Below are 25,548 nucleotides of genomic sequence, written 5' to 3' on the forward strand. Positions count from 1 at the left end.
ATAGTGATAGTTCGGCAGGGCCTTATGTTCCAACTGGAAACATTGTCTTGGAAATTATCTTCCAGCACATCATACAGACGGGACAGTTCAAAGTTTTGGGGTTTTCTGTGTCATCTGAGACATCGCCATCTTCCTCCTCAGAAAGCTACACTTGTCATCTGACTACTACCACTCTGGCAATCCTTATAATATTTTTTCCTCTACTTCTATATAAACCAGATCACCGTCTCCTTACAACTGTGCAGTAATGTCTCTGGGAATACAGCCCAGCAATCCCGCGGGAAGGCTTCCCAGGAGCCTGCATGCCCTGGCCAGTGTTGGTTCCTCCAGGCTCTGGTCATCCTGCCTCTCTGGGTGCTTAAGACCCTCCAGCAGCACCTTGTTGCTCTTAAAGGGGCAGCACATATAAGACCCAGGTCTGTGGCACACACAGAGGCCATTGGATAGCCAGTGGTGGCATCTGACATCAAAGAGTTGGTGCAAGTTCAGACTTTGCCTCTCTTCAGATCTCTCTGTGTGTCTGTGTGTGTGTGTGCCTGTGTGAGATGGTGAGTGGGGCAGGGGGAGAAAGTAACTGTATGTCCAGAGGCTAGTTTCTATGTTTGCAATTAGAGGATGAATCCATAACTATCTCACAGTGTGTAGATTAAATAAACAAACTTTGAAGATGGCAAAAAAATATTTTAGAGCTATCAGTCAAGATTACAGGATATATTTTTAAAGAATAAAGGCAGTGCGTGGGGACCTGTGGGAAACAGGAGATAAAGTGGGTGCAGGACTCCATGCTGTTGAAAATGATTGAAAGGTCGAGTGCAGTGCAAGGGAGTCACAGCTGATCCGGGACAGCTGTGAGTAAAGGCAGAGGAGGCGGCCACACGGCAGGTGGGGCGAGAGAAAGCCAAGCATGCACATGTGTTTCTCATCAGAGGCCATGGGTCCTGAGGCGCTGTCACCTGGACCTGTGAGCCGTTGCTGAAATCACCCACGTTTTTGCACGCGCACTCAATTCATTCCAGTGTGCAGCCCATGGCGCCCCTCCCTCTGGCCACAGCAGGCTGCCAGCCTACTCGAGTTCTATGCTGAGCTCATCAAGTTGACACTTAGCTCGTGAATCAGCTGTTTTCTCTGTTTAATTCTGACACTAGTGCTACTTCTCCCAACCAGTTTTCCTGTTGATATCTAGTCTCTCGCAACGATGCTCTTTAGGGTTCAGCTTCCAGGAAGATTACATCATATTAACAGTTCTTCTCTTAGTCGTATCAACATTGATGGCGTTCACTTAATCACCTACTACACCCCTGCCCCTGTCTCACGTATTACATATCGGAAATCCTTGGAACAGATTTGCAAGGTAGGGATTAGCAACTACATTTGTGTAGATAAAACAAACTGAAGCCCGATCAATCCAAATGTCCATTAACTGGTGAATGGATAAACAGAGTGTGATACAATAGGATGCCACTGAGCAGTGGAAAGGAGGGAAATACGGACAGACACAACGTGGGTGAATGCAAGCACATTACACTTGGTGAAAGAAGCCAGGGCAGAGGACCCAACGTTGTGTGATTCCATTTCTATGAAATGGCCAGAAAAGGCATTGGAGGTGGGAAGCAGATGAGTGGTTGCTCGGGATGGTGTGGGGCTAGGGTGTCCGCTAAGGGGTATGTGAGTGCTTTCTGCGTGCTGGAAATAATCTAAGACTGAACTGTGAAGAAGGCTACACAACTCTACATTTACTGAAATATTACTGAACTGTGCACTCAAGTGGTGAGGGGTGGCTATGTAAATTATACCTCACTAAAGCATTTAGAAAATAAAACAAAGCTGAAGCCCTGGAGGGTGACCAGGACACAGTGAACCCAGGGCTGGCGGGCTGCTATTCCAGCCACTTCCTCCACACCGCGATGCTTTCTTGGTACACGGGGGCTGTGCTGAAGTCATTCTGAGAGAGTGCCCTTGGAAGGTAATCAGCCTAACAGTGCAGCAAAAAGACTCAGAAGGCTGACTGAAGGGCCAGATTCCTCACAAAAGAACACAGAGGCAAATAAGAAAGCCGAGAGACCTCAGCCAGTCCCAGGAGGTGGCATGTGCTAAACTCACTCCCCTTGACTCATGCAGAACACGGCAGGATGGTGTACAAGAATCTGTTTCCTTTTCAGCAATGTCACTCTAAAGGCAGCTACGATTTGAGACCAGCTGTTTACTGCCTCCTCCACTCTGCCATTGCACAGGGCAACCTGAAATGGAAGGTCAGACATATTTTCACCTGTGCGTTTCCAGCTGTGGGCATACAACAGGAACTAACTGAATGTATCTTCGCTGAAAACGGGACCGACAGGTTGAGGGTTATCTACGGAGTTTGCCGCCTTCTGCATAGCCACTCATGATTCTCAGACTCTGGTCTGAGACTCATCTGACAAGCTCTTCCTTCCTCAGATATTCTGCATCAGCAGGTGTGGGTGCGGTGTGATAAAGGACGTGTTTAGTTAAATTCACAAACTCAACACTGGGATACACCACATGGGTCACAAAGGCCCGGGTCCTGTTCACCCTGGGCTCTGTTTGCTGTCTTTGTTTTTCTCCCCAGCCCTGCAGTCAGGGAGCAGGGCGCAGCCTCTGCAGGAAAGCATGGTGCTGGGTGTCCACCATGTATCCAAAGCCTTGATAGGACACAATCTGAATTCGTGTGGAGTTTGTCATTACTGACATTTCCTTATTCTCAAGCAAGTTGACCTTGGACATCAATATTTTCTGATGGCAAATAGATAAATATCAAAAGCAATACTGAGTACAACAACCCTCATTAAGTTCACGGGCACAGACTGAAGACATGGCCTTGACATGGCTTTTGCACTGCAGGGCCTGGGATGATAATTTGTACCAATACTCATATTCTACATGACTTCCCTTACATATGTAACACCCCAGGCCATTACTTTAAACATCTGTTGCTGTGGCTACCAAATTTGACCATTCATAAATTCCAGCCCCAGTTATATCTATGACTGCATATACTCTCATACATGTCAGAATCCCATGGGGATTATAAAACTTATGATTGCTCTTTCAGGATGCTAGCTCAAATTGTATAATCGTCTTATGAGGTGGTAAAGTGTATTCAAAATGGCCTTTTTAGAATGCCTTCCTAATAAACTGTTATCAGTAATTTATTATGCAAATTTCCTCTTTTATTTCTAGAAATAAAACAATGACAGCACTATGGCAAAATTAGCCCATGAGAATCTAGGATATTACTCTACAGGTCTCCTAAAGGGCATCATCCAGAGACAGTTCACTGCTAAAAAACTTAGATAGAACCATCTCTTTTAGAGAAACAAACAAACAATAAAAAACCAAGACAAACAAACAAATCATACCAACAATTAATAAATAGAGAGCAGGCTTAGGTGGTTCCCTTACTGTGACTGACTGCCCCCATTTCTCTAAAGCATCATGATGCTGTCTGCAGTTACCTCTGCTAGCCAGTGAGGAGGGGATGTGATTGAGAGAGAGAAACTGCAGATACACTTGACAATGACTTCCTCCTCCTATATTACAGCCAGAAAAACAGCCCCTGCAAAGGGAAACCCGGTGTGTGGCCCCGAAAGTGGAGTGACAGCTATTCTGAATCACATAAGTATATTTTCCTTATTAACCGGACACTCCTGCCAATTGAGCCCCACTTTCAGTGATGGTTTCAATTCTCTCAACCACCGAATATTTCCCAAGATAGATGAGGGTCTACATTATCTGGCCTGCAATTGTCTGTGTTCAATAAGTATTTGTTGACTTTGATTCTAACCTTGCAGGAGTCAGTATCTTCTGTAAAAACTCACAGGAAAGGCATTATGGTTCACCTTAACCATCTATATACTTGGTAGTTCTTTGCATATTTTTACCTCAACGATCAAAGAATTTCTCAAATAAATTATTTCCAACTTATTACTTAGGACAAGGAAATGGAACCTTAGGCAATGGAGGACTGGATCTAAAAGGAGACACCCAAATGCCCTAAGCACTGTATTATGCAGTAGTAATATTCATGATATCCATATCTGTCCATTTATTTACCCCTTGAATTTCACCTGAATTCCTGCACATGAAATACCATCTCCTGGGCAGAAGCCTGGCCCCTATGTACGCTTGTTCATCTGAGGCTGCTGCCAACATGCTGAAGCATGTGGCCATCGACCCCATGTGAATGTCCAAAATCCACACGTCAACTTCACAGAGATGTAAGACAGCTCTCCAATCTTATAATTAAATATGATTAAGATATAAGTAAGAGCTTGAAACACTACTTGATCAATAGACAGCTCCTGGACAGTGTATTAATCTGTACTCATGCTGCTTATAAAGATATAATTCAAGACTGGGTAAATTATGAAGGAAAGAGGTTTAACTCACTCCCAGTTCCACGTGGCTGGGGAGGTGGCACAATCATGGTGGAGGGTGAATGTGGAGCAAAGTCACGTCTTACATGGAGGCAGGCAAGAGTGCTTCTGCAGGGGAACTCTCATTTATAAAACCATCAGATCTTATTCACTATCACAAGAGTGGGATGGGAAAGACCCACTCCGATGATTTAACTACCTCCCACTAGGTCCCTCCCACAACACGTGAGAATTATGGGAGCTACAATTTAAGATGAGATTTGGGTAGGGACACAGCCAAACCATAGCAGGCAGTAAAGTTATTTATGCTCAGGTTTCCCAATAAAATAATTTGGCATGACAAAAGGTTTCTAAAAAGAATTTTCTGAAATCACTATGTATCAGTGTGTATGCATGTCATTCATTGACAAGGATGGTTCCTGGCAAGTTATATATTTTTCTCCACAAAAAGAAAGAAAGAAATAAAAATGCCCCAGGACCTGTACGCTCAGCAATTTGCAGGTGAGACCCTCACTCTTTTTGGTCAGGCAGTGATAGATGTTACCACAAAGCTCCCTGAAGTCACCTTTCTGTCAATTTTCCAGAAGCATTTTTTGACTTGGGCAATTAAATGGAAATAATGCTGTTGGAACTATTGCTGTAATGTCTGCAGTAAACACAGAATTCCAGATAGCTGTGAATCAAACTGAACTAAGGAGACCATCCACTATGATTTGAAATTTCTGCAGGCTTCGTTCACTTAGTTTTTGATTACAAAATGCTTTAAATGTATGTGTTTCTCTGTCTCCCTTATTCTCTCTTTTTCTCTCCTTCTCGCTCCTTTTCTTCCTCTCTCTCTCTCTCTCTCTGGTCTTTCATCACTCAATCATATAATCATGGGAGCTGATAACCACCAGAGCTGCAAAAATCAAAGAAGCCCTCCAGAATTCTCTCTATGAATCCTGGCTTTCTGAGCAAGGTCATGCAGAATTTCAGAGCTTTTCCCTGTGCATGCACCGAAGTGATTAAAAGCACAGACTTTTGTACATCTAAGCTCTTCTTTTTTCACCAATTCCCAATGTTGTCCAAACAATCAATTAGACTCCAAGGATACTCATGGGAATGTTCCTGGGAGGAGATACAGGTGCCTGGTTGAATGCTCAGCCTTTACACTGAGATCTCACAGCCATGGTATGGTTTCCGGGCTCTCACCCTTGTTAGACATCAATTTTTGGCAGGTTAGATAACGGGTCAGATCAGCAGATTCCCCTCAAATAAAATAGGAATAAAATGTTTCTCACAATGTTAATATAATTAAATGCAGATTCCTGTAATGAATCTGCCTAGAAAAATTTTAAAAATGCCTGGCATACAGTAAGTGCTTGTTTTAATATCAATTATTTTCCCTACTTATAATGGGTACATTTTCAGATTTTATTGGAAACTATGCAAATTATATAACTGACACATAGTTTCACATGCATGAGTCTATGGTAATAAAGCAGAATTCACCAGAGGTTTGCTCCATTACAACCAAACATGGAAATTAGATTACAAGTACTACTTAGTACTGGGGTACACTAAAGATGAGAAAAAGTTCTTCTCCCAAGCTCTGGTGTGTGAGTTGGAGAAAATGCATTTTGAAAAAGAACAGTGAGATAAATAATGCCCTTTGCATAAAATTTTCACAGTCCCTGCTCCCACCCCAGCCATTGTCTAGTCACAGGGAGCAGAAAAACCATTTCTGAAGGCCTGCCATAACTGAGTCAGGTCAAAGCCTAAGAATGTGTCTGCTCTTCCTGTGATAGAAAATATATTACTGAGTGCAACAGAGGGTACTCTCCTAGGTGAGGGCTGTGAATGTGGGCTGCAAGGATGGTATTAACATGAAGAGAAAAACAGTGGGAAGGACATGGGAATGGAAGGTGAATTAAGACATTATGGAAATTTGGAAATGTAGCTCATCACAAAAGAAATTATCCAGACGCATCCAACCACACATCAACCAGACTCCTCTGACACATCCACATACCTATTGATATTTTGCCCAACATTGTAATTAACTGTACATTATACTTACAGACTCTACAGTTTCACCCACATGTGCATTGTATCTAGGACAGCTGTGTTATGTCCCCTTAACCCATGACAGAGCCTGGAGTGTGCCACACCATTCACAAAGGGTGGATGAAAGGCTGAAACTGGAGAAAGAAGTTGGTTGTGGTTGACTTTGAAACTAAGATCAAACAAAAATGACCTCTTGAAAGTCTCCAACTCTAATCCATTTTAGAGTGCAGAAGATGAAGGTGAAATCTAGACTGTGAATAATTGCCAAATAAGAGGATTATTCTGCAAACCGTCCAATGGAATGTGATACAATGTCAAAATGTAATTAATATGCTTGGCCTTCAGGGCTGGATATGTCTGTTGAATAGAACAGATAACTCTTGATTTTATCATAATATGGATAATGCCATGTGCGTACAAAAATATAGTTAATAAACTAGGGTGTATGAAACTGAAAGCTGACATTCAATAATGCGATTACTAAGGTATGGGCTTTTTTAAAAAATTATTTATTTTACTTTAGGTGCATACTATATTCAATCTGTGAGATTAGCAAATTATTCTAAGATACTTAACATTTTAATACAAAAGTGCCCTAATCTATTGAACACTGTGCTCTTTGTTTACATATAAAGGCACAGGGCTCCCAGAACATTGTCCCCTCTCATGGGACTAAAAGCTGGGTTTGCCAGTTCTTGGCCAATGGGGCACACATGTAACTTAGGCCTGAGGTCAAGTAAAGCTGGGGTTTTTTTGTTTTTTGTTATTTTTTAAGTTTGTAAAATTTTGTCAAGGTAAGGAAGACTTTCTCTAGTTTAAGTAAAGGTAAACTTATGCATGACCCAGTCAGTATCCGAGAAACAAAATCAGAGGAAATCATTATCCCATAAAGATTTTATATCTACCACAGCCTGGGATTACAGTTGCAGATATTTCAAGGTTTTAGACTTGAGTCTATTTCAAATATGTGGGCATAAACAATTCTACATTTGTATAAACCGAGGGGCTCTGGCTCTTCATCTAGTAGAGGAGGAATTACTCTAACTTTTCTTAGGGTAATAACAGGAAACTTCAAAGTGTTGAGGATCAGTGGCCTTTAACTAGACTGCGTAAGCCCATAGCTATCTCCTAATGCACAACATACTGAAAATACTGGAGTCAGAATAGAAAATTATGATTGACATTAGATCCAAGAAAGTTTTAAAGTAGTAAACATGTAACTATGTTATATGTCAAAGCAACACTAGAAATTCAGAACAATGGTGCTGAATGGTGAAGAAAAGGCTAAATATGGGGCCTTCTTAAGGAATAGATAATGACTTTTTGCTTTTACATGTGGTGTGCCTATTCTGCAGAGCTCTTTATTCTTAAGCATTCAATATTTACTCACCCAAGTCTTCTACACATACTTGTACATTTCAGCTAGAGATGTGCTATAAAAGATCCTAGCTTCTTTTTGGCTTATTATCTGCAATCCATCATTCTTTATTTATTGCCTAATGATGACCTGGAAAGGGAATAGTCAACACTCCTCCATCTTCAGTTAGATAATCTCTGCAAATAAAAACAAGGTTTATGGCTCCTTTGACTGCTGCAGGGGGAATACAAATCAAAATGCTGGCTATTCTGGGCGCTTCCCTCTTTTGTGATACCTTGTTAAGCCCAAGTGATTCCCAAGGTGTTGGGAATAGACAACTTTCTTACAAAATGTGGGCGTCAGCACCGGCTCTACACGTTGCAGAACACCCTCACATTTCAAACAGCTTGCTCAAATGAAATGTCTTTTTATCATCCTAATTGCTTTCATAAGTCACTCTGAAAGTTCTTATGTAATAAAATACATTCTAATCCTATTCCCATCCCATCTGTGGGACTTCTCTGAAGGTCAGTGTAACTTCACCTCTCAGTTCCTTAGCTCTGTTTGAACTGGCTTGCATTACAAAATGTGCACTGATTTTCTGATTAGATTTTATTTGCGTTATACAGGTCAGTAATGAGTGGGGAAGCTGAGGAGAACAAATACTTGTTCAGCTCCTCCTCTGTGCCAAGCCCTGTATTAAGAGTTTTCATATGTTCTTACTGAAACCTCACTCAGCCCTAGGAGGCCATAGCGTTAATTACGAATTAAGAAAGCTGAAGCCCAGAGTAGTGAGCTAGCTGGTTAGTAAGACAAATCAGATTTAATCAAGGCTTGTCTGATTCCCAAAGCCATGTTTTTCATCATACTTTCCATCTACTTAAGCACTTTTATTCTGCTTCTTGTTTGAATGTTTGTCTGAGTCGATGTCTTTCTTTGCGTGTGGAGAGTTCATGTTTTCCCGCTGATCTATTTTGCAGAATAGCTTCCACAGTCCTTCAATTGCAGGTTCTCTGAAGTGCTTGTTGACTCACTTAGTTCTGGATTTTGATAAAAGACATCGATTATTATATGGTTTATCTTAATTAACAAAGTAAGTGTGGAGCATGTTCCTGCTTTTACAAGACGTGTCAGCTTTTCGTCTTTGAGTGTCAGTATAGATGGTCACTGCATCGTGGAAGATGCTGGGCGGTGAGAGTGCTCATTCGCAAGAATCTTAATCCACAGTAGGCAATCTCTCCTTGGGTAAGCTTGGTAGTTAAATAAGACATGCCTAAGAGAATGAAGCACAGCAATTACAACATTTCTATGCTTAAGCAGTAGACACAAAAGGCTAAGAACTGGACAAATGCCACTTAGTCGCTTGACCTGTGCTTCATATAAATTGTATCATCTCATGTTACTTAAAGTGTATCGGAACATTTATTATTTAGAATTTGTTTAGAGATTTTCTTTATCTGTAGCTAGAAAAATGACCCTCATGGTTCGGACTGCAAGAGTGCTTGCCTCCAGTTGGCCTCTCCTGTGATCATCCACATGTGAACAGCACTTGCCCCATTTGCTTCCCTGCTTCTGAGACATGCTCCCACGGCCTCAGAAACACTCCTTGGACCTGCATGATGGCTAACTGGGGAATGCATGCTTCCCGAACACAACTTAGGGCCAGTTTTAGATTGGGTTTTTTGCAGTCCATACACCCTCTCTGTAGATTCAGTGATTCTCTCGAGTAGAGATGGAACTACCTTCTTTTTCCTATCCATTGACCCATCCACCAACTCACTTATCCACCCATGCACCCATCTTTTCACCCATCCATCCAGTTCCTTTCATGGGCTGAGAACACTGCTGGGCAGTGGTGGTACTGTAGGAATCGTGACAATCATGGTGCTGCCCTTAAAATGCCCTTTGTCTATTGAGAGGAAGGAGTAAATGCTAAACTGGTACCCAAATAAGAATTAAATTAAGTCTTCTTAAAGAGGAAAATAAGGTGTGGCATGGGTGCATAAGAAGGAAGCCGACCCTGGCTTGGAGCCACAATGAAACAGTGTGATATTACTTATGGGAGTGACTTTTCAACTCAGACCTAAAGAACAAAGTGACAACCAGACGGAATGGGATGGGGATTCTTTTACAAGTGAAGGCAACAGCATCCACCAAAACCCTGAGGGGATGAGGAGTTTCTTTATTTTGGAACTTACAAAAAGTTGATGTGGTCCCCTTGCCCACCATTGCTGGAAGTTCCGCAGGGCACAACTTAAAGTGCTTTATGTGGAGGAAAGCTCAATCAAAAATAACATTCTTATTTGAAAAAGTTCTCCACAGCTGTGGAGGTAAAGAGGGGTCTACCACATTGAAGGAAAAGCCCTTGCTTTTTCACCTAAGAAAAAAGACGTATATAAATTTAAATTATGATAAAAGAATAAAGGGACCCTAGGGTTTTTGAGACAATTAATTTCCACAGTCTTTGGATGCTAAAAGAAATCACTAGCTGCTTAAGCCACATTTCACTTGACATGTTTTGCTTCCAATTTCTAATGTCTTAAGGGATGTACAAATAACTATTCAGTGACAGAAAATTAGAGCCACCAGATACGTCACTACTATTAAAGCTTTCTATTATTTTAATACCAGTTTTAAACTAAAGGCAACCAACCATTTAATCATATATATAAAGCTAGGAAATAATCAACGTGTGAATCTTTTTTTTTTTAGTCTTATTCCAGGGAGGCTTATTTTTGCTTCAAAACTGCTAAGATTTTATATAATGCTAGTACATGCCTTATTTGGTATTTCTATTTGTCATCAATTAGACATGAAGCAAAAATAGAAATTCAACCTGATGTTAGGTAGAAATTTTTCAAAATAAAGTTTTAATTTAGTTTTCCTATATTTCTGTGAAATTATAGGGAAAAAGATATAACATTAGCACTGATTTTGCTAGTAATTTAAAATGCTGATTTACTTGATTTAAAACACATGCTGTTCTTCCTTAACAGAAAAAGTTAAACTCTTAAGTAGTGAAAAATACGTTCAACAAATGACAAATGATGGATGTTGTTATTTAAAAAGGAATCAAAGTCAGTCAAAATGATCCATGCCTGGGATCACCGGGGATGGAGGATCAACTGAAGAGCAGGTGCAACTAGGAGTTTCTGGTTCACTTCTGTGGCTCGTGGCACTAGAGAGTTGGTAGGGGGATTACTGAGAACAGCTGTTGTTCACAATCAGAAAGGACAGGTCTCCACCGAGTGTGTAAATTTGCTTTGATACAGAGTCTGGCCTCAAGCCTCTAGATGATGATACCCTAATTTCTCCTTCAGGAGTGATTTAGAGTAACCAAATTCAGACTGAAAATAGACACACACACACGCCCCTGAGCACTAATTTATACCTGTATGAGTCATGAAATACGACCCCCAAGCCTACTGAGGAAATGGTTCCTTCTCCCTCCTGGCAAGCTACACAGGAGGCTTAATTTTAATCAAAGCAGTGAAAGAGGTCAAGTGCAGCCTACCATGGGGGCGGAATGTCTGGACACATTGTGTCTGACAGCTCCAGCCTCATACAAGAATAAGCCTGTCAGGAGGCCTAGCAAGATCTAGTTATTAAGCCAGCCCATTCCTTTCCTTATATATGGCTGGAATATTCCTACCTTAGTTTTTGGGGTCTCTTTTCTCCCACTCAAACCAGTGGTTGTGCAGATAATTTTTGTAAGGCAACAGAAGTCTTGTTCCTCCGTTACAAAAATCATTCATTCTTTGAATAAATTGTTATTGAGGGCTTCACTGTGTGCCAGGCACTATTGAAAGTGTTGGAGATAAAGAAAGAAAAAGTCAAACATCCCTGCTAGTTATTCTTTCAATAGTTAGGCTAGTACACTGCTTGGTTATCCAAAGAAATCATTTCTCTACTCAAAGCTCTCCCTTTAAACTCTGTTTCCTGATGTGAAACTGGAACTATACAAATCCCATTTCTGCTTTTTCACCTGCTCCCTATTCACATCCACCAATAGCCCACACAATGGGACAGTCTAAGGAAGGTGGAAGAACCTGCTTTTTCCTGTCTAGCCCCTGGAGACTGTCTACCCTCACTTCCTGTGTGTTCCTTGTGGACTTCCTGTCTGTTCCAGGGGGCTTCCTTTCCAGCCCCAGTGAACTTCCTATCTGCCTCCTCACTTTCTGTTCACTGCGGACCTCCTGTCTGTCCCAGTGGGCTTCCTGGCAGGCCCCAGTGGACTTCCTATCTGTCTCCTCCCTTTCTGTTCACTGTGGGCCACCTATCTGTCCCAGTGGGCTTCCTGTCTCACCCCTGTGAACTTTCTGTCAGCTCCCTCACTTCCTGTCTGTCCCCTGTGGACTTCCTGTCAGCTCCTGTGGACTTTCTGTCTGTTTCCTCACTTCCTGTCTGTCCCAGGGGTGGACTTCCTGTCTGTCCCCAGTGGGTTTCCTGTCTAACCCCTGTGGACTTTCTGTCAGCTCCCTCACTTCTTGTCTGTCCTCCGTGAACTTCCTGTCAGCTCCTGTGGACTTCCTGCCTGTTCCCTCACTTCCTGTATGCCCTGGGGTGGGGAGGGTGGACTTCTGTTTGTCTCCAGTGGGCTTCCTGTCTGTCTCCGGTGAGCTTCCTGCTTCCTGTTCCTGTCATTCTCACTTCATCCTCACAGTGGCAGTTCATTCCAGTAGCAGCAGCTGATTCCAGTTTGTAGCTTGCTTGAAGAACCAACTGCATTGTTCTCCCTCAGAGTCCTAGTACCAGCCACCTCCTACTACTAAGGGATTTGAGGCCCAGCTCCAAACTTCTGAATTTTGAAAATCCCAGCCTCTCCCCTCAGCTCCTTCAGCCCCAGGGGCAGCACATTCTTCTTGTAGTTGTCTAGGATGCTTTGATACTCTTTTTAATTTTTCAGTTCTCAAATTCCTGCTTAATGTATGGTATTAATTCTCTCTCTTCAAATAATTTGTGTGATTTCTGTCTCCTGACTTGACTGTGATATATATAGTTAATGATAAATACCAAGTAGAAAAATAAAATAGAGCTAGGAAGTGGCAAACAGGGACAGGAATGAAACAGGATCTGGGTAAGGTTAGATGTTGGCCAAAGAAGTCCTTAGCAGACTTCCTGTCTATTCCTTGTGGACTTCCTGTCTGTCCCAGTGGGCCTCCTGTCTGGTCTCAGTGAAATTCCTTTTTAAAAGGTAATATTTAAGAAGGAAAAAAAGGTGACATGCATGTTAGGCAGACACAATCAGGCTCCTCTCATTAAACCTCAGGCAAAGCAAGATCCTGCTTTCCAGACCTTGGTTTCATTTGGCATCTTTTACTCTCTTTGGTCTGGACTTTTGCTTGAGCAGGCACTCCCTTTGAAAGTAGATTTCAGGCATCCTGTTATTCACACAGTCCGAGGCCTGGATCATCCCCCAGAGTCACTGGACACAGGGATCATCTTCTGTTACTCCCAGGGGATCAAGTTTCAGGTCTGAGCATTAATAAGAAGTCATCTCTTAATTCCAAACTCTCCTTTTAAACACTGCTTTGTAAGGCTGAGGCTGGAACTCTACAAATCCCATTTATGCTGTGCTACCTGATCCCTATTTCATAAATAAGAAGTAACATCACCAAGTGATTCTTGGTGAAAACAGTGCTGGACGGAGAATCTGAAGATGCACGCCCTAGACCTGTCTGAACTCCACCCAGCTTTGTGATATTGACCAAGTGACTCCACTTCACTTGGATCTCAGTTTCATCACTTCGAAAATGAGAGAAGTGAAACAAAGCCATAGATTTTATAGTTAAATTCTCTAGTTATCTAATTTTCATTTATAACTAATAGTAAATTAATAGAAAAATCTGTCATCACTTCAAAGATGAAGTTCTTCTCCAGAAATACCTTATAAAATATTATTCAATCTTATGATATATGTTCACTTCTGTTAATTTCAAATTGCACTATTATATTTATTCTTAAGTAATTAGCAGAAAAGTAAGAAAGTATCTACACTGTCAATTAGTTCTTCACAACCACCTTAAATTTCCTAATCATCACCAGCTTTGGGCATTCTTTATTCAAAAACCTAACTTTTACTACATCTTTCCCACATGCCTCCCAAGACTGACATTTTCATCTGCTTATGTGATCAGCAGTCTTCTCAGCTAGTGATACCTTTCTTTCAAAACTTATAGTATCTCTTCTGATCATCCCCCACGTGGGTTTTTCCTTTCTATTCCTGTTTTATTATCCTGATTCAAGAACAGTTTTTAAAAGTCAGTTGAAAATCTGGCAGTATTTCAGACAGTTTCCTAGGATTTATTGAGTGTTTTAGAAAAATCTCTCAATGACTAGTATTTCCAGGGAATCCCTGGAGTTTGTGGGTAGAAATAAAACCCCGTACAATTCAAACCAGGGCCTCAGTTTCAAATCAATTGAGAGCATAGACAGAACCGAGAATTACAGCCTTTACAAGTTTTCCAACATTTTTGAAAATAATAATTAGATTTCAGGAAAAATGATACCTATTCTCTGCATTAATGCCTTGACAAACATCATGTTTTATGCAAGAGGAGCTAAATTTCATGCAGATTTAATGCCAAAGGCAGTCGACAGATTGTATTAATTTTTTTCTAATTCAAGTACAGAACTTTCAGAAAATCCCAAGAAAAATCTGTTCCCATCATATGCAAGAGAAAATGTTTTTAAACAAGCCTCATTTAAAAATATTGACTAATGAAATTTCTAAAAAACGGTTTTGTTAAAAACCCTAGTGACTAAGCTATTTATTAATAAACTATGTACTTTAAAAGAAAATGGACAGTCTTTGATATTAATCATAGCAAGAAGTGGATTATAAAACTAATTTTACATTTATTAATACCCAAAATACAGAGGTTGAGAAGATACAGGATTTCTATTTGTAAATCGGAGATACAATCACTCATTACAAGAAAAAAAATGAATTTAGATTAATGTTTAACAAGAACTTTGGCATACAAAGATGAATAATAAAGAACTCCTGAAGAGTTTATAGTCTGGTATTTAAAATCCTGAAATAAAGAATTATAGAATAAAGCACACATATGTGCTTTAACATTTACACATTGCAAATTTAACGTTAGACATGGCAAATGTGGCCACTAAGCTCAAACAGTGTTAGATGCTGAGGAAGATGGCACTGAAGTGGAAACCAATGAGAAAGTCATTACCCCTGAGAGAAACTTCAGGGGACACAACGCAACTCATGCCCGTGAGCTCACAGGTCCCTGTGAGGCGGCAACAGCTTCATGATTAACAGAAGCGAAATAGTACTGTGGTTTCAAGTGCTGGCTCTGCATTCCCATGTTTTGAAAAATTAGCTTTTGGATTATCTGTAAAATGGGGTTAATAAAGTGGTCCTGTGTCATAATCTGTAAAATATGTTAACAATAGTGTTTATTGAAGACGGACCTCCAGAATGGCAATTGAGGAGCATTGTGGGGTTTCACTTCAGTGAAACAACCACTTACTTGCTGAAAATTGTACACATGCATGCACACACATGCATCAACCATTTAAATTCCCTGGAAATTACCGTAAGGGCATACAATACGGAGAAAAAAATATTGAAAACATTTTAATAAACCTTGAATAGAACAGTGAAATTTAGTAGCATTTGAACCATGGTCTGCTCAATTCTTTGCCTTGGCCCCAGCTCAATGTGACAGAAGTTCTTCTGCAGACATGTATAGCCAAGAAGATAAGGAATTCATATTTCCTTATTCCCCCCACCCACCAACCAACTTATATTCTGGGGCTCCACTTGCACTGCAGGACAGGAAAGCCACATGCATCTGAAATTCCTTCAGTTCCATGTTGCAGAAATTCTACTCCAAGTAGGCATGGCCATGAGAACTTATTTTTTTTCTACCAAGCAACCCCTACACATAGAAAGGACTCTACTCTTGATAAGCCAACACCAATGAAACCCTGAATACTTCCACTCCACTTCACTTGTAGGTTAAAATTTCAAGACAGGAAGCAAAGTCAAGGAAGACAAGGGGTTACCATCCACAACAGAGATCTACTCATAGAGTATGGTGACACAGTGGGAGAAGCAAGTCACTCTACAAGCACCATTTGCAATTCAGTGTCTTAGCGGCTTTGCCCAGGGGAAGGGACAGCCTGAAGGAATAAGGATCTTGCCTCCAGCGTCTGACGTTATTTGGGACATAATGTAGGAAGTTCATGCCTAAGGGCATTATCAAAAATAATAAAGATTTTGGTTGTGAGAAATTAAGAACGATTTATGACAGCAAGGATGACCCTGGTGGACAATATGCTAAGTAAACTAAGCCAGAGTCAGAAAGACAAATACTGTCTGATTTCACTTACACATGGAACCTAAAAAAGAAGTTGCATACATAGAAGTAGACAATAGAGTACTGATTAGAACAGTTCTTCCCAGAGGTAGAAAGGGGGAAAAAATGGGGAGATGTCAGTCAAAGAATACAAGCTTACAATTACATAGGATAAATAAGTCTAAAGACTTAATGTACAACCTGAGGACTATACTTAATAATATATACTGAAAATTTGATTAAAGAGTATTTTAGGTGCTCTTACACACACACACCCACACACACACCCACACCCACACCCACACCCACACACAGAACTACGGAAAATAATGGCTAGATTAATTTGCTTGGCTGTAATAATCATCTCATATTGTGTGTGTGTGTGTGTGTGTGTGTGTGTGTGTGTGTGTGTATAAACCTGTTTTCATCTTAAATATAGACAATAAAAATACACTAAAAATAAAAATGAAAAAAGAAATAAAGGGAACCATGATGGCAATGTTGTACAGAGAATTGGAATGAAGATACATTTCTAACAGAAAGAAATAAAAATTTTGGAGTTGAAAAGTATAATATACAAAATGTAAAATTCATGACAGGCTTAATAATGTACTTGAACTGCCAGAATAAAATCAATGAACTTGAAGATAAATTGATAGAGATGGTGCAATCTGAAGAACATAGACAAAAATGAATGAAGAATAAATGAATGGAGCTTCAGAGAAATGTGGGACATCATTTAAACCTGTCAACATGTGCATAATGAGATATGCATAATAAACCACAGTGAGATAGACCGTTGACTTCTCACTGGAAACAATCAAAGTCAGAAGGCAGTAGGATGACATAGTCAAAGTACTGAAAGTAAAACAACAATAAACTGTCAACCAATGCAGAAGATTCTACAGATGGCTATGGATCAACTGAGTCCTCCCCATTTTCTTTTTTGCCATTCTCAAGGATGACTGTGAAATGTGCTGGAAATGCAACATCATGAGAGAGGAGGGAAAGGACAGAAACAGCCAGGTTCTGTTGCAGTCCCTGCCTTGGAGCACGATGTGATGACTGAACTGTGGAACTTGGCCAGCGTGTCATGTGCTAAGGTATAAAACCCAGGGTGGGCTGCTTTCCTGGGTGCCTCAGCCATGGTGAACACACAGACAAGACTTCACCCACTCAGGAGGCGGTATTGAGCCTTGTGCACCAGCTTGTGATGATCCCTAGGCTTCTGCTGTCCCTTGCTGCCTATCTCTAAGTAATACAAGGTTGCTAACCTCTTCACAGTGAATGTCCTTCACAAGCAAATAATGTCTACCCAGTAAATCAGATCCACAATGGATACCACTTCATGTTCACTGGGATGGCTATTTGAAAACAGAGAACAATAGCAAGGTTTGTCAAGAATGTGGAGGAATAGAAACCTTCAGACATTACTAGGGTATTACAAAATGGTACAGCCAATGTAAAAAACAGCTTGAAAATTCCTCAAAATGTTAAATGTTGAGTTTCCATATGTCCCAGAAGTTAAACTCCTAGGTATTTACCCCAGAGAAATGAAGACACATGTTCATACAAAAACCTGTGCACAAATGTTCACAGCAGCATTATTCACAGTGGCCAAAAAAGTAAAACAATAATGTCCATCAACCGACAAAAAAAATATATGTGGTATACATCCACAAAGGATTATTATTTAGCAATAAAAATGATAAAGTACTGATATGTGCTGCTACATGGACGAATCTTGAACATGTTACTCGAAGTGAAAGGGGCCAGTCACAAAGGCCACATCGTGTATGCTTCTATTTGTAATCAATGGCCAGATTAAGCAAACCTATAGAGAAAGAAAGCCCATTGGTGACTGCCTAGGATGGGAACGGGGAGATTGGAGGAAATAAGGACTGACATAAGGGCTTTATTTTTGAGGGGATGTAAATGTCTCCAATTAGATTTTAGTGATATTTGCAAACTTCTGTAAATATACTAAACACAACTGAATTATACATTTGAAACTGAATTAAACAATTTGAAATTATACACAACTAATTATACATCAGAGCTAATTAATAATAATTAGCTCTATTTTAATAAATGAATAGAGCTAAGACACACTGAAAGCATTTTCTAGAAAAGCGATAAATGTCCCAGACCTGTTGGCTAAACCTTGAGCATCCTCAAGACCTCGAACTGTTGACCACACATTTTCTCTCTGCGAAGTCACACTTCACTCCTCTGCACCTGAGCAATTCATTTGTTGCCAAGAATCTAAGAATCTCCTGAGGTTTTTCTCACTAAATATATGAAAATATTTTAAGAAAAGTGAAAAGCAAGTCATTGAAGTTTTGGCTTGAGCAGGCCTGAGGGAGACAGGTAGATCATAGAGACTTAATGCACAATGTCTGTTTAGTTTTTCCTTTCTTCTTTATATAGCTCTATTCTAATAAATGAATAGAACTAATTAATTCTTTAGGGGGTGAGTTATGTCTCAATAAAACTGTTTTTTAAATGGTACCTATTTTCTTAGACTTATCTTCAAGCTAAGTGAGATAACAATTATGAAACTATTAGCAAAGTATAACATTCGATAAGTCATTGTTGTTCTTTGTGCTTTGCCATGGCCATCACTGTCTCTTACTCTACAACTAGCCCACTAGGTCTACCATTATTTAACCGAGTACTAGAAAGTACTTACTGAGGGACACGCGCTGATGCACTTGTGGTTGGTGGTCACAACGGATCTCCAACGCCTTTTTGGCAGAGACATAAATATAACGGGTATCCTTTTTCCAAAAATTACCCTTATTTAACTAAATAAGAAATATTTTAAATCAAGATACTTGGTGGCAATACCAGGCTAAACTCTAGAAATAATTTTAGGGTTTACAGAGCTCATTGAGTGTGTTATACTTGCGTTTAATATGGAAATAGTAAGCTCTTAACATTTATACGTGGTGTTAAGCAGAATCTGTGAGATTGGCAGATGCCAGCAGTCTTCTCCAGGACTGCCCCTTCCTCCTCCATTTATGGGCATCACATTCTAACTTTACTAGAAGGACAGGGCTTGGACTTGGTTTCTGGATAGTCTCCAAAATCCTACCCTGACACTCTCCACCTACCAGCAAGGCACATGGAGACACCCTCCTCTGGGTTCTTCTGGCTCCCTTGTCTGTCCTTGTTTCCTCCCCCAGTAGGGGACTGGCCCGTGTCCTGCCTCCCTCATTAGACAATAAACTCCTGGGACCCAGGTCCGCCAGGCTGCAGCCACATGCAAAGTCATTCAGTACTCACATTGTCATTGTGAACATGAGATTTAATGTACAATGTTTGTTTAGTTTTTCCTTTCTTCTTTATGTTTATTTACTATGAATAGAACAATACCTCAATGATTCACTTTTATGCTATTCCTCAAAGCAGTTATTAGAGGGCAACAGCAAAATCCTCCCAAACGCAGAATCTGAGAACCAGGGTGAAAAACTATATATCAGGTTGGAATTGCATTGTCTCTCAACTGTAAACCATTTTCTTTAATTAAATGATATAAGATATTATGTAATAATTAAGCAATATATTTCTAAACTCAAAAGTAACAGTCTTATCTTACAAATTAGATAGAATACAATATAGAGCATTTCCTGCTAGAAGAAATTTTCTTTTCAAAGAGCTCTCCCCTGGGCTCTGCAACAATACCTCAGTAAGAACAGGGCTCTTTCAAATGCCTTTGATTTGTCCTGTCTTATGGCAAACATCCTAAACCTCACACTCTTGAGTCTGGTTGAGATCACATTTATTGTGACCACCTGTGGAGAAAATATCAGTAACGCTGGGGTACAGGTATTTGGGAGATTGATGGAGAAGACCTACAAATTCTCTTCTAGCAACTGCAGTATCAGGTGCCACTGTTTGTTATCGAGAAAAGCATTTTTTTTTGTTATTTATAATTTATTTATCTTTCATTATAATTATGCCCTGGCTTTACTGTTAACTTTTCCTGTTAGCTCCCATCAAGCTCAAACAGTGTCAGAAATCAAGCTGCTGACAACCACCACAATTCAGGGAACAGGCTCCAGGGCAGGACTCAGCCACCCTGGCTCAGGGAGACACTGAGGCCTCAGGGAGCTTCCATCCCTGCTGGTCTAGCAAGAAGCACCTCACCAATTTCCACAACCACATCCCAGATTACCCAAGTCTGAAGGGCAGGGCACACCTCGCTGCCACACAGATGGCTTCCATTTCTGGTGTAAGCCTTTGTGAAAGAAAGCCAAGGAAGAGATATCTTCATCTTGTGCATTTCATGAGGAATTCTAGTCCATTAAGGAAGGCTTATTTTTCTTGGGAGAGCATGGAAGAAATCAGTCCCATTGTCTTCGTGCTTAACAAGAGCGCCAAATCACCACCACCCTAGCCCTGACAACTCAACCCAAAAGCCTCTTACAAGTGAAATAGCAATGAGATCAACTCATATCAAATTTCCCTAAAAAGCAGAATGTTAACATTTAAAAACATTTTTATAGGATTTAGCATTTGCATACATTTAGTATTTTAAGGAATTGGTTATGAATTCAGCATCCAAAATTCACATATATGAAATCCTTATGAGATGTGGGGTCTGAATTCCCTCTCCTAAAAGAGGGAAGGAAGCCTAAGACACACTGAAAGCACTTTCTAGAAAAGCAATAAATGTCCCAGACCTGTTGGCTAAACCTTGAGCATCCTCAAGACCTCGAACTGTTGACCACACATTTTCACTCTGCGAAGTCACACTTCACTCCTCTGCATCTGAGCAATTCATTTGTTGCCAAGAATCTAAGAATCTCCTGAGGTTTTTCTCACTAAGTATATGAAAATATTTTAAGAAAAGTGAAAAGCAAGTCGTTGAAGTTTTGGTTTGAGTAGGCCTGAGGGAGGCAGGTAGATTCTTAGCTTGGCCAGACAGCCCTCACTCTAATGTCCCTGTATAGGGACTGAGAGGGTGGTGACTTGTACATGTGGCAGTGATGTCCCTGTAAATTGCACGCGAGATGCATAGAAGTGATGTGTAATTCCAAACCCGATATGCAGACATGGGCAGTGCACCCCTGGATTCCCCAGTGCAGGACGACCCGCAATGCCCTGCCATGGATGAACGCCCTAATATGCAAGCCGGTGATCATCATCAGAATGACAGATGCCAAAGTCTTTCAAATATCTGATCAAATAATCCTCTTGGCCAATCTTTTGAATACTGTCTTTCTATTCAAAATGACAACATTTCTCCAGTTTCTGTCAGTTAGAAGCTGTAAGTTAGAGTAAAAACATCCCCTAAGAAGATAAAGAATTCAGATTTGGCCAGTGGTTCTTATGTACAGTTTTCAAGCTGAAGGACTCTTCCACAGTAATTCTAGAATGGCAGCAGCTGGTGGGTATGCCCAAATAGGCCAGAAAAGGCATACAATGTGTTTTGGAAAGTTCTACTTGGCAATATTCCTCCTGCTTAATCTACACTGCAGCACTAGAAGAGCATCTATGCTAATTCAAGGAAAAGTCCTCCATATGCTCCCCTTTCCACCATCACCAGTCTCGCCTCCCTACCAGGGACTGTGCTGTACTCACCAAGCCTTGGCAGGTTGAAAGGGCCACTGAGGAGTTTCTGTGAGATCGCAAAGAGCCCTGATAGAAACAGAAGTCTTCTGGTGGTAAAGTCTGCACAGACTTAGTGCCTCTCTTTCCCAGGGTCTGCACAATAAATCCAGGAGCCACCAGCCTGCTGGAAGTTCTTAAATCCACGTGGAAGTCATGCCTGGAGCCTTTCAGCCGAAGGTAGAGAGAGTCAGCCCCTGATGGGGCCACCGCTCTCCTCCGCCGCTGATGGTGCATGATTTCGTGGGACACATAATCGCCCCTGTGGTCAACCTCGTAGGCAGAGACCAGGTCATATTCTGAAATAACAAGAGTGAGGAGAGGCTGAGTTATTTCAGGATTCTGAGAAGGATCAGAAAGTCTTAAGATAGAAGATTACTTTACCACATGACCTTTCTACCCAGTAAAAAATGATGAAGAAAAACGCAACGCCGACCCGTACTCAATTCAAAGTGTGGAATACATAACACCACCGTTTAAAGGAAAAATGGTTAAAGGGGCTCCATGATGTGTTATTACCACGCTAGGAAATTCTACGACTCTTAAAAGGGAAAATAATTTACCTATCAAATGAAACCCAAACTGAAACTTTTAGGATGATATTTCATAAATTTGACTAATAACTATCAAATATAATCATTTTCTGGTTTTAAGACATTCCTGCAGTGATGTTCTTTCTGTTTCTCATTGAACTGATAAGAAATGTTGGCTTAAAAATATCCACAATTTTTCAAAATCAGTTAAAAAGTAAAATGCAATAGGCGTACTTTTCTGCTAATTTTCAAAAATGTTTATTCATGAAATCATTGAACATGGTGGAGGAAAGATGGAGTGCACCCACACTCCAGGTCTACCAAATGTTGACATTTGGAAATGGTCACATGTGCATTTAAAACCATTGGTGTCCCTCCCATTGGCCTGGGTTCTTGGGACTTGATCAGATTTCACACTGAAGACCTTCTGAAGACATGCAACACTTTCATCTTCCCACTGTAGGGTAGAGTGTGCTGGTCTAAATCATATTCAAGAAAATTATTTCTTTTAAAAAGGTAAAGAAAACCCCAAGGAACTGTCAAATTTTGGGGAATCCCTGTAGGTCTGCAGGGCTGTGGTCAGAGGCGATGTTCCCAGTAATGCCTTCCATGTACACTGGTCACCACTCTCTCAGTAGAAAAGAGATGCACACCCTGAAGCTCATGCGGATCCTGGACAGTGGTCCTGGGGTGCTTTTCTGTAAATATCATAGTCACCTTCTCCAAGGAGTTTCCTCCCCTTCTCGAAAATGATCGTTGAGTTTTCATGGTTACCAGCAGGATTTGTTCTCTCATTACCGCCATAACAATATCATCTCTGCTCTCTACAGTTCAGAGGGTGGTTGCTTCTGTCTTAGATGGGCCAGAACTTGGACAAGACGGGAAAGTGTAGGCCTCCTGCCCTAGCCAGATGTTGCTGCATGCCACCTTCTCAACTTAGATCTGGACTTTTAGGTCATGAGAAGGTAGCTTTACTAAAATAGTTTTTGTTAATGATTTGTTAGCTTGCTTTATACCTATTAAATATGTAAGTATTGGTATGTGTGCCTTCAGCTGTAGGGGAGCATGGGCCCTCCACGTGTTAGGAGAGGGTCTGCGTCCTAGCCTGCAGTTTTCTACTTAGGAGAAAATAACAGCTCAGTATGATGCCAACCCTTTCTCCAAGCTTCCTCTAAGATGTCTTTGAAAAGGATGTCAGAGTCAGGCCCCAGAGCAGATCTTTCTCCAGCCCAACAACAAGGAGGTCAGTCCTCTAAGGCCCAAAAGTGCAACTTCCTCTTACTAGTTTAAGACCCTGATTCTAATGTTCTGTATCTTCCCCTTTATTACCAACACATGCTGTGAGGAGACACTTCTGTCAGGCGTTTCATAATCAGGGCCCTTCTCTGCCTTGGCCTGAGTTGGACACTCTTTTTGGAATCGTAGGATAACACAGAATAACATCCTACACAGGGTCATTTGGTCAGAAGTGAACAGCACTCTTGGTTAATTGTATTTTTCTGGAAAAAGAAAGTTTCCCTTACAACTTAAACTCTCAGTGCAGATACTTGTCCAGCAACTTCTGACCCATGTTGGCAGGTAATTGGTTACAGAGAAACGGAGAGAGGTGGCAGCTAGCGGACAGTCTGAACGGCAGGTGTTTGGGCTTGAGAGAATAGAAGGAGGCGGAGGGTGGCTGGCAAGTCCGCACACAGGTATGGACAGGTACTCTGAAGGTAGCCAGATGAGGGGTCAGCATGTTCTGGCAGACATCTTGACAGCTAACCATTGAGATTTACAGCAAAGCCAGTAACTTGTGGTCTCATCGGTAACATATGTTGGAATTATTTAAAATTTATTAGGAAAACGAGAAAGTCAAAAGACTGGTGAAATTGTATGCAATGACAGGTGAAAAGGGAGAGCACAGCAGGATGCAGCTTGTCTGGCACAGGTGTGTGGATTCCCAGTCCGTGTTTGAGCCGCTCACAGATAAAGTGAAAAGCACACACTGGTTTGGTTTGCATTTCCCCAAGCCACTTTCCCCACAGCGAGACTTCGGCTTCTCTTGTGCCTGGGTCTCTGGATGAAGGGGAGAGGCCAGGGTGATGTAGTGATGTTAACAGTTGCCATGCTGCCCTCCCAGCCACTCAGAGGCATGCTCCTCCCCTCCCACCAGCGCCTACCACTGTAGCTGAGGCAGGGGAAGGGTGAGGGAAGCAGGATGGCTTGTTCCGAACAGTGGCAGGTTAGCACATTGTGTGTAAACAGGCGATTACTCTTTAAAATGTCAAATTATTCCTGCATGAAATAAGCCATATTCTTATGATCTTTATTTTGGAGTGTGGACAATATTTGTCCTTTATGGGAGGCACATATATTTATCATGCCAAATAACTACTGATAAGCCACTTTTACATACACACGCTGCTGTGCCAATCAACATTCAACAACTTGCTGGATTTTGGCGTCTGAATGACCTGGACTTTGGCATTTGCCAATTTCCCTGGTGTAAATCCTCCCCCACCACCCCGTGGCTGATTTTAATGACTGCCGTGCCATCACTGAACATGCAGTGTGCAGAGACACGCAACGGCCCCCCGTGTGGTATTTCTACCATGCAGATGCCACACAGGCCAATGGTATCAAGGGCCTAAATTATCATCCAATACAGTGAAACACTTATTAAATGATGAGTTTTGAGTATTGCAATGTTTTTAATATAATTGACCTCATTGTAAACTTATGTATTTTAATTTTTTACCATTATTAGTATCTTTATTAATATAGTATTTTTCCATAAACAGGAAAGATGTATTTAAAAGACTTCAAACACAACAATCTTGCAAGAAGAAAAGTTTTTCCTATCTAAAAACTCATATATATAAGTGATAGATTCCTAACCTCCACATTCAGGCAAACTCAGCTCCAAGAAGCCCTGCAAGGCTCCCGTGAGGCCCCGGTTGTCTTGGGAGAGTTCAATTCCGAAAGGCTGGGGGAGACAGCCGGAGTGCCACGCCTCGCACAACCGACAGGAGCATCTGCACAGGCTCCACCCTTCACGCTCCTCCCCCCACAGTTGGCTGCTTAGATGGCACCTGACTGCAGCTTGTCCCGGACACAAAGACAGAGCCTGTATTGTCCAAAAGCAAAGGAGTGTTCACCGGCACCCTAAAAGGATAGCAGGGAAGGAGAATCCAGAAAACAGAGAGAGAAGGGTGGGGCAGGTGGCAGGAGATGGACAGCCTTCTAAATAGAAATCAGTTGCATAAACAAAAAATCAGTCCACCACCAGCCAC

At 41.2% G+C, this 25,548-nt stretch overlaps 1 protein-coding gene across 1 annotated transcript in view; it reads right to left on the bottom strand.

The window, feature by feature from the left end:
• Positions 1-25,548, bottom strand: part of ADAMTS16 (ADAM metallopeptidase with thrombospondin type 1 motif 16) — a 187,640-nt gene that overhangs the window by 157,790 nt on the left and 4,302 nt on the right. Inside the window, exon 3 of the mRNA XM_017546008.2 lies at positions 21,714-22,039. Coding sequence (XP_017401497.1) covers positions 21,714-22,039 — 326 coding nt within the window. The remainder of the gene's footprint in view (positions 1-21,713; positions 22,040-25,548) is intronic.

This window comes from Cebus imitator, unplaced genomic scaffold, assembly GCF_001604975.1.
Source record: "Cebus imitator isolate Cc_AM_T3 unplaced genomic scaffold, Cebus_imitator-1.0 Scaffold185, whole genome shotgun sequence".
Classification (NCBI taxonomy): domain Eukaryota; kingdom Metazoa; phylum Chordata; class Mammalia; order Primates; family Cebidae; genus Cebus; species Cebus imitator.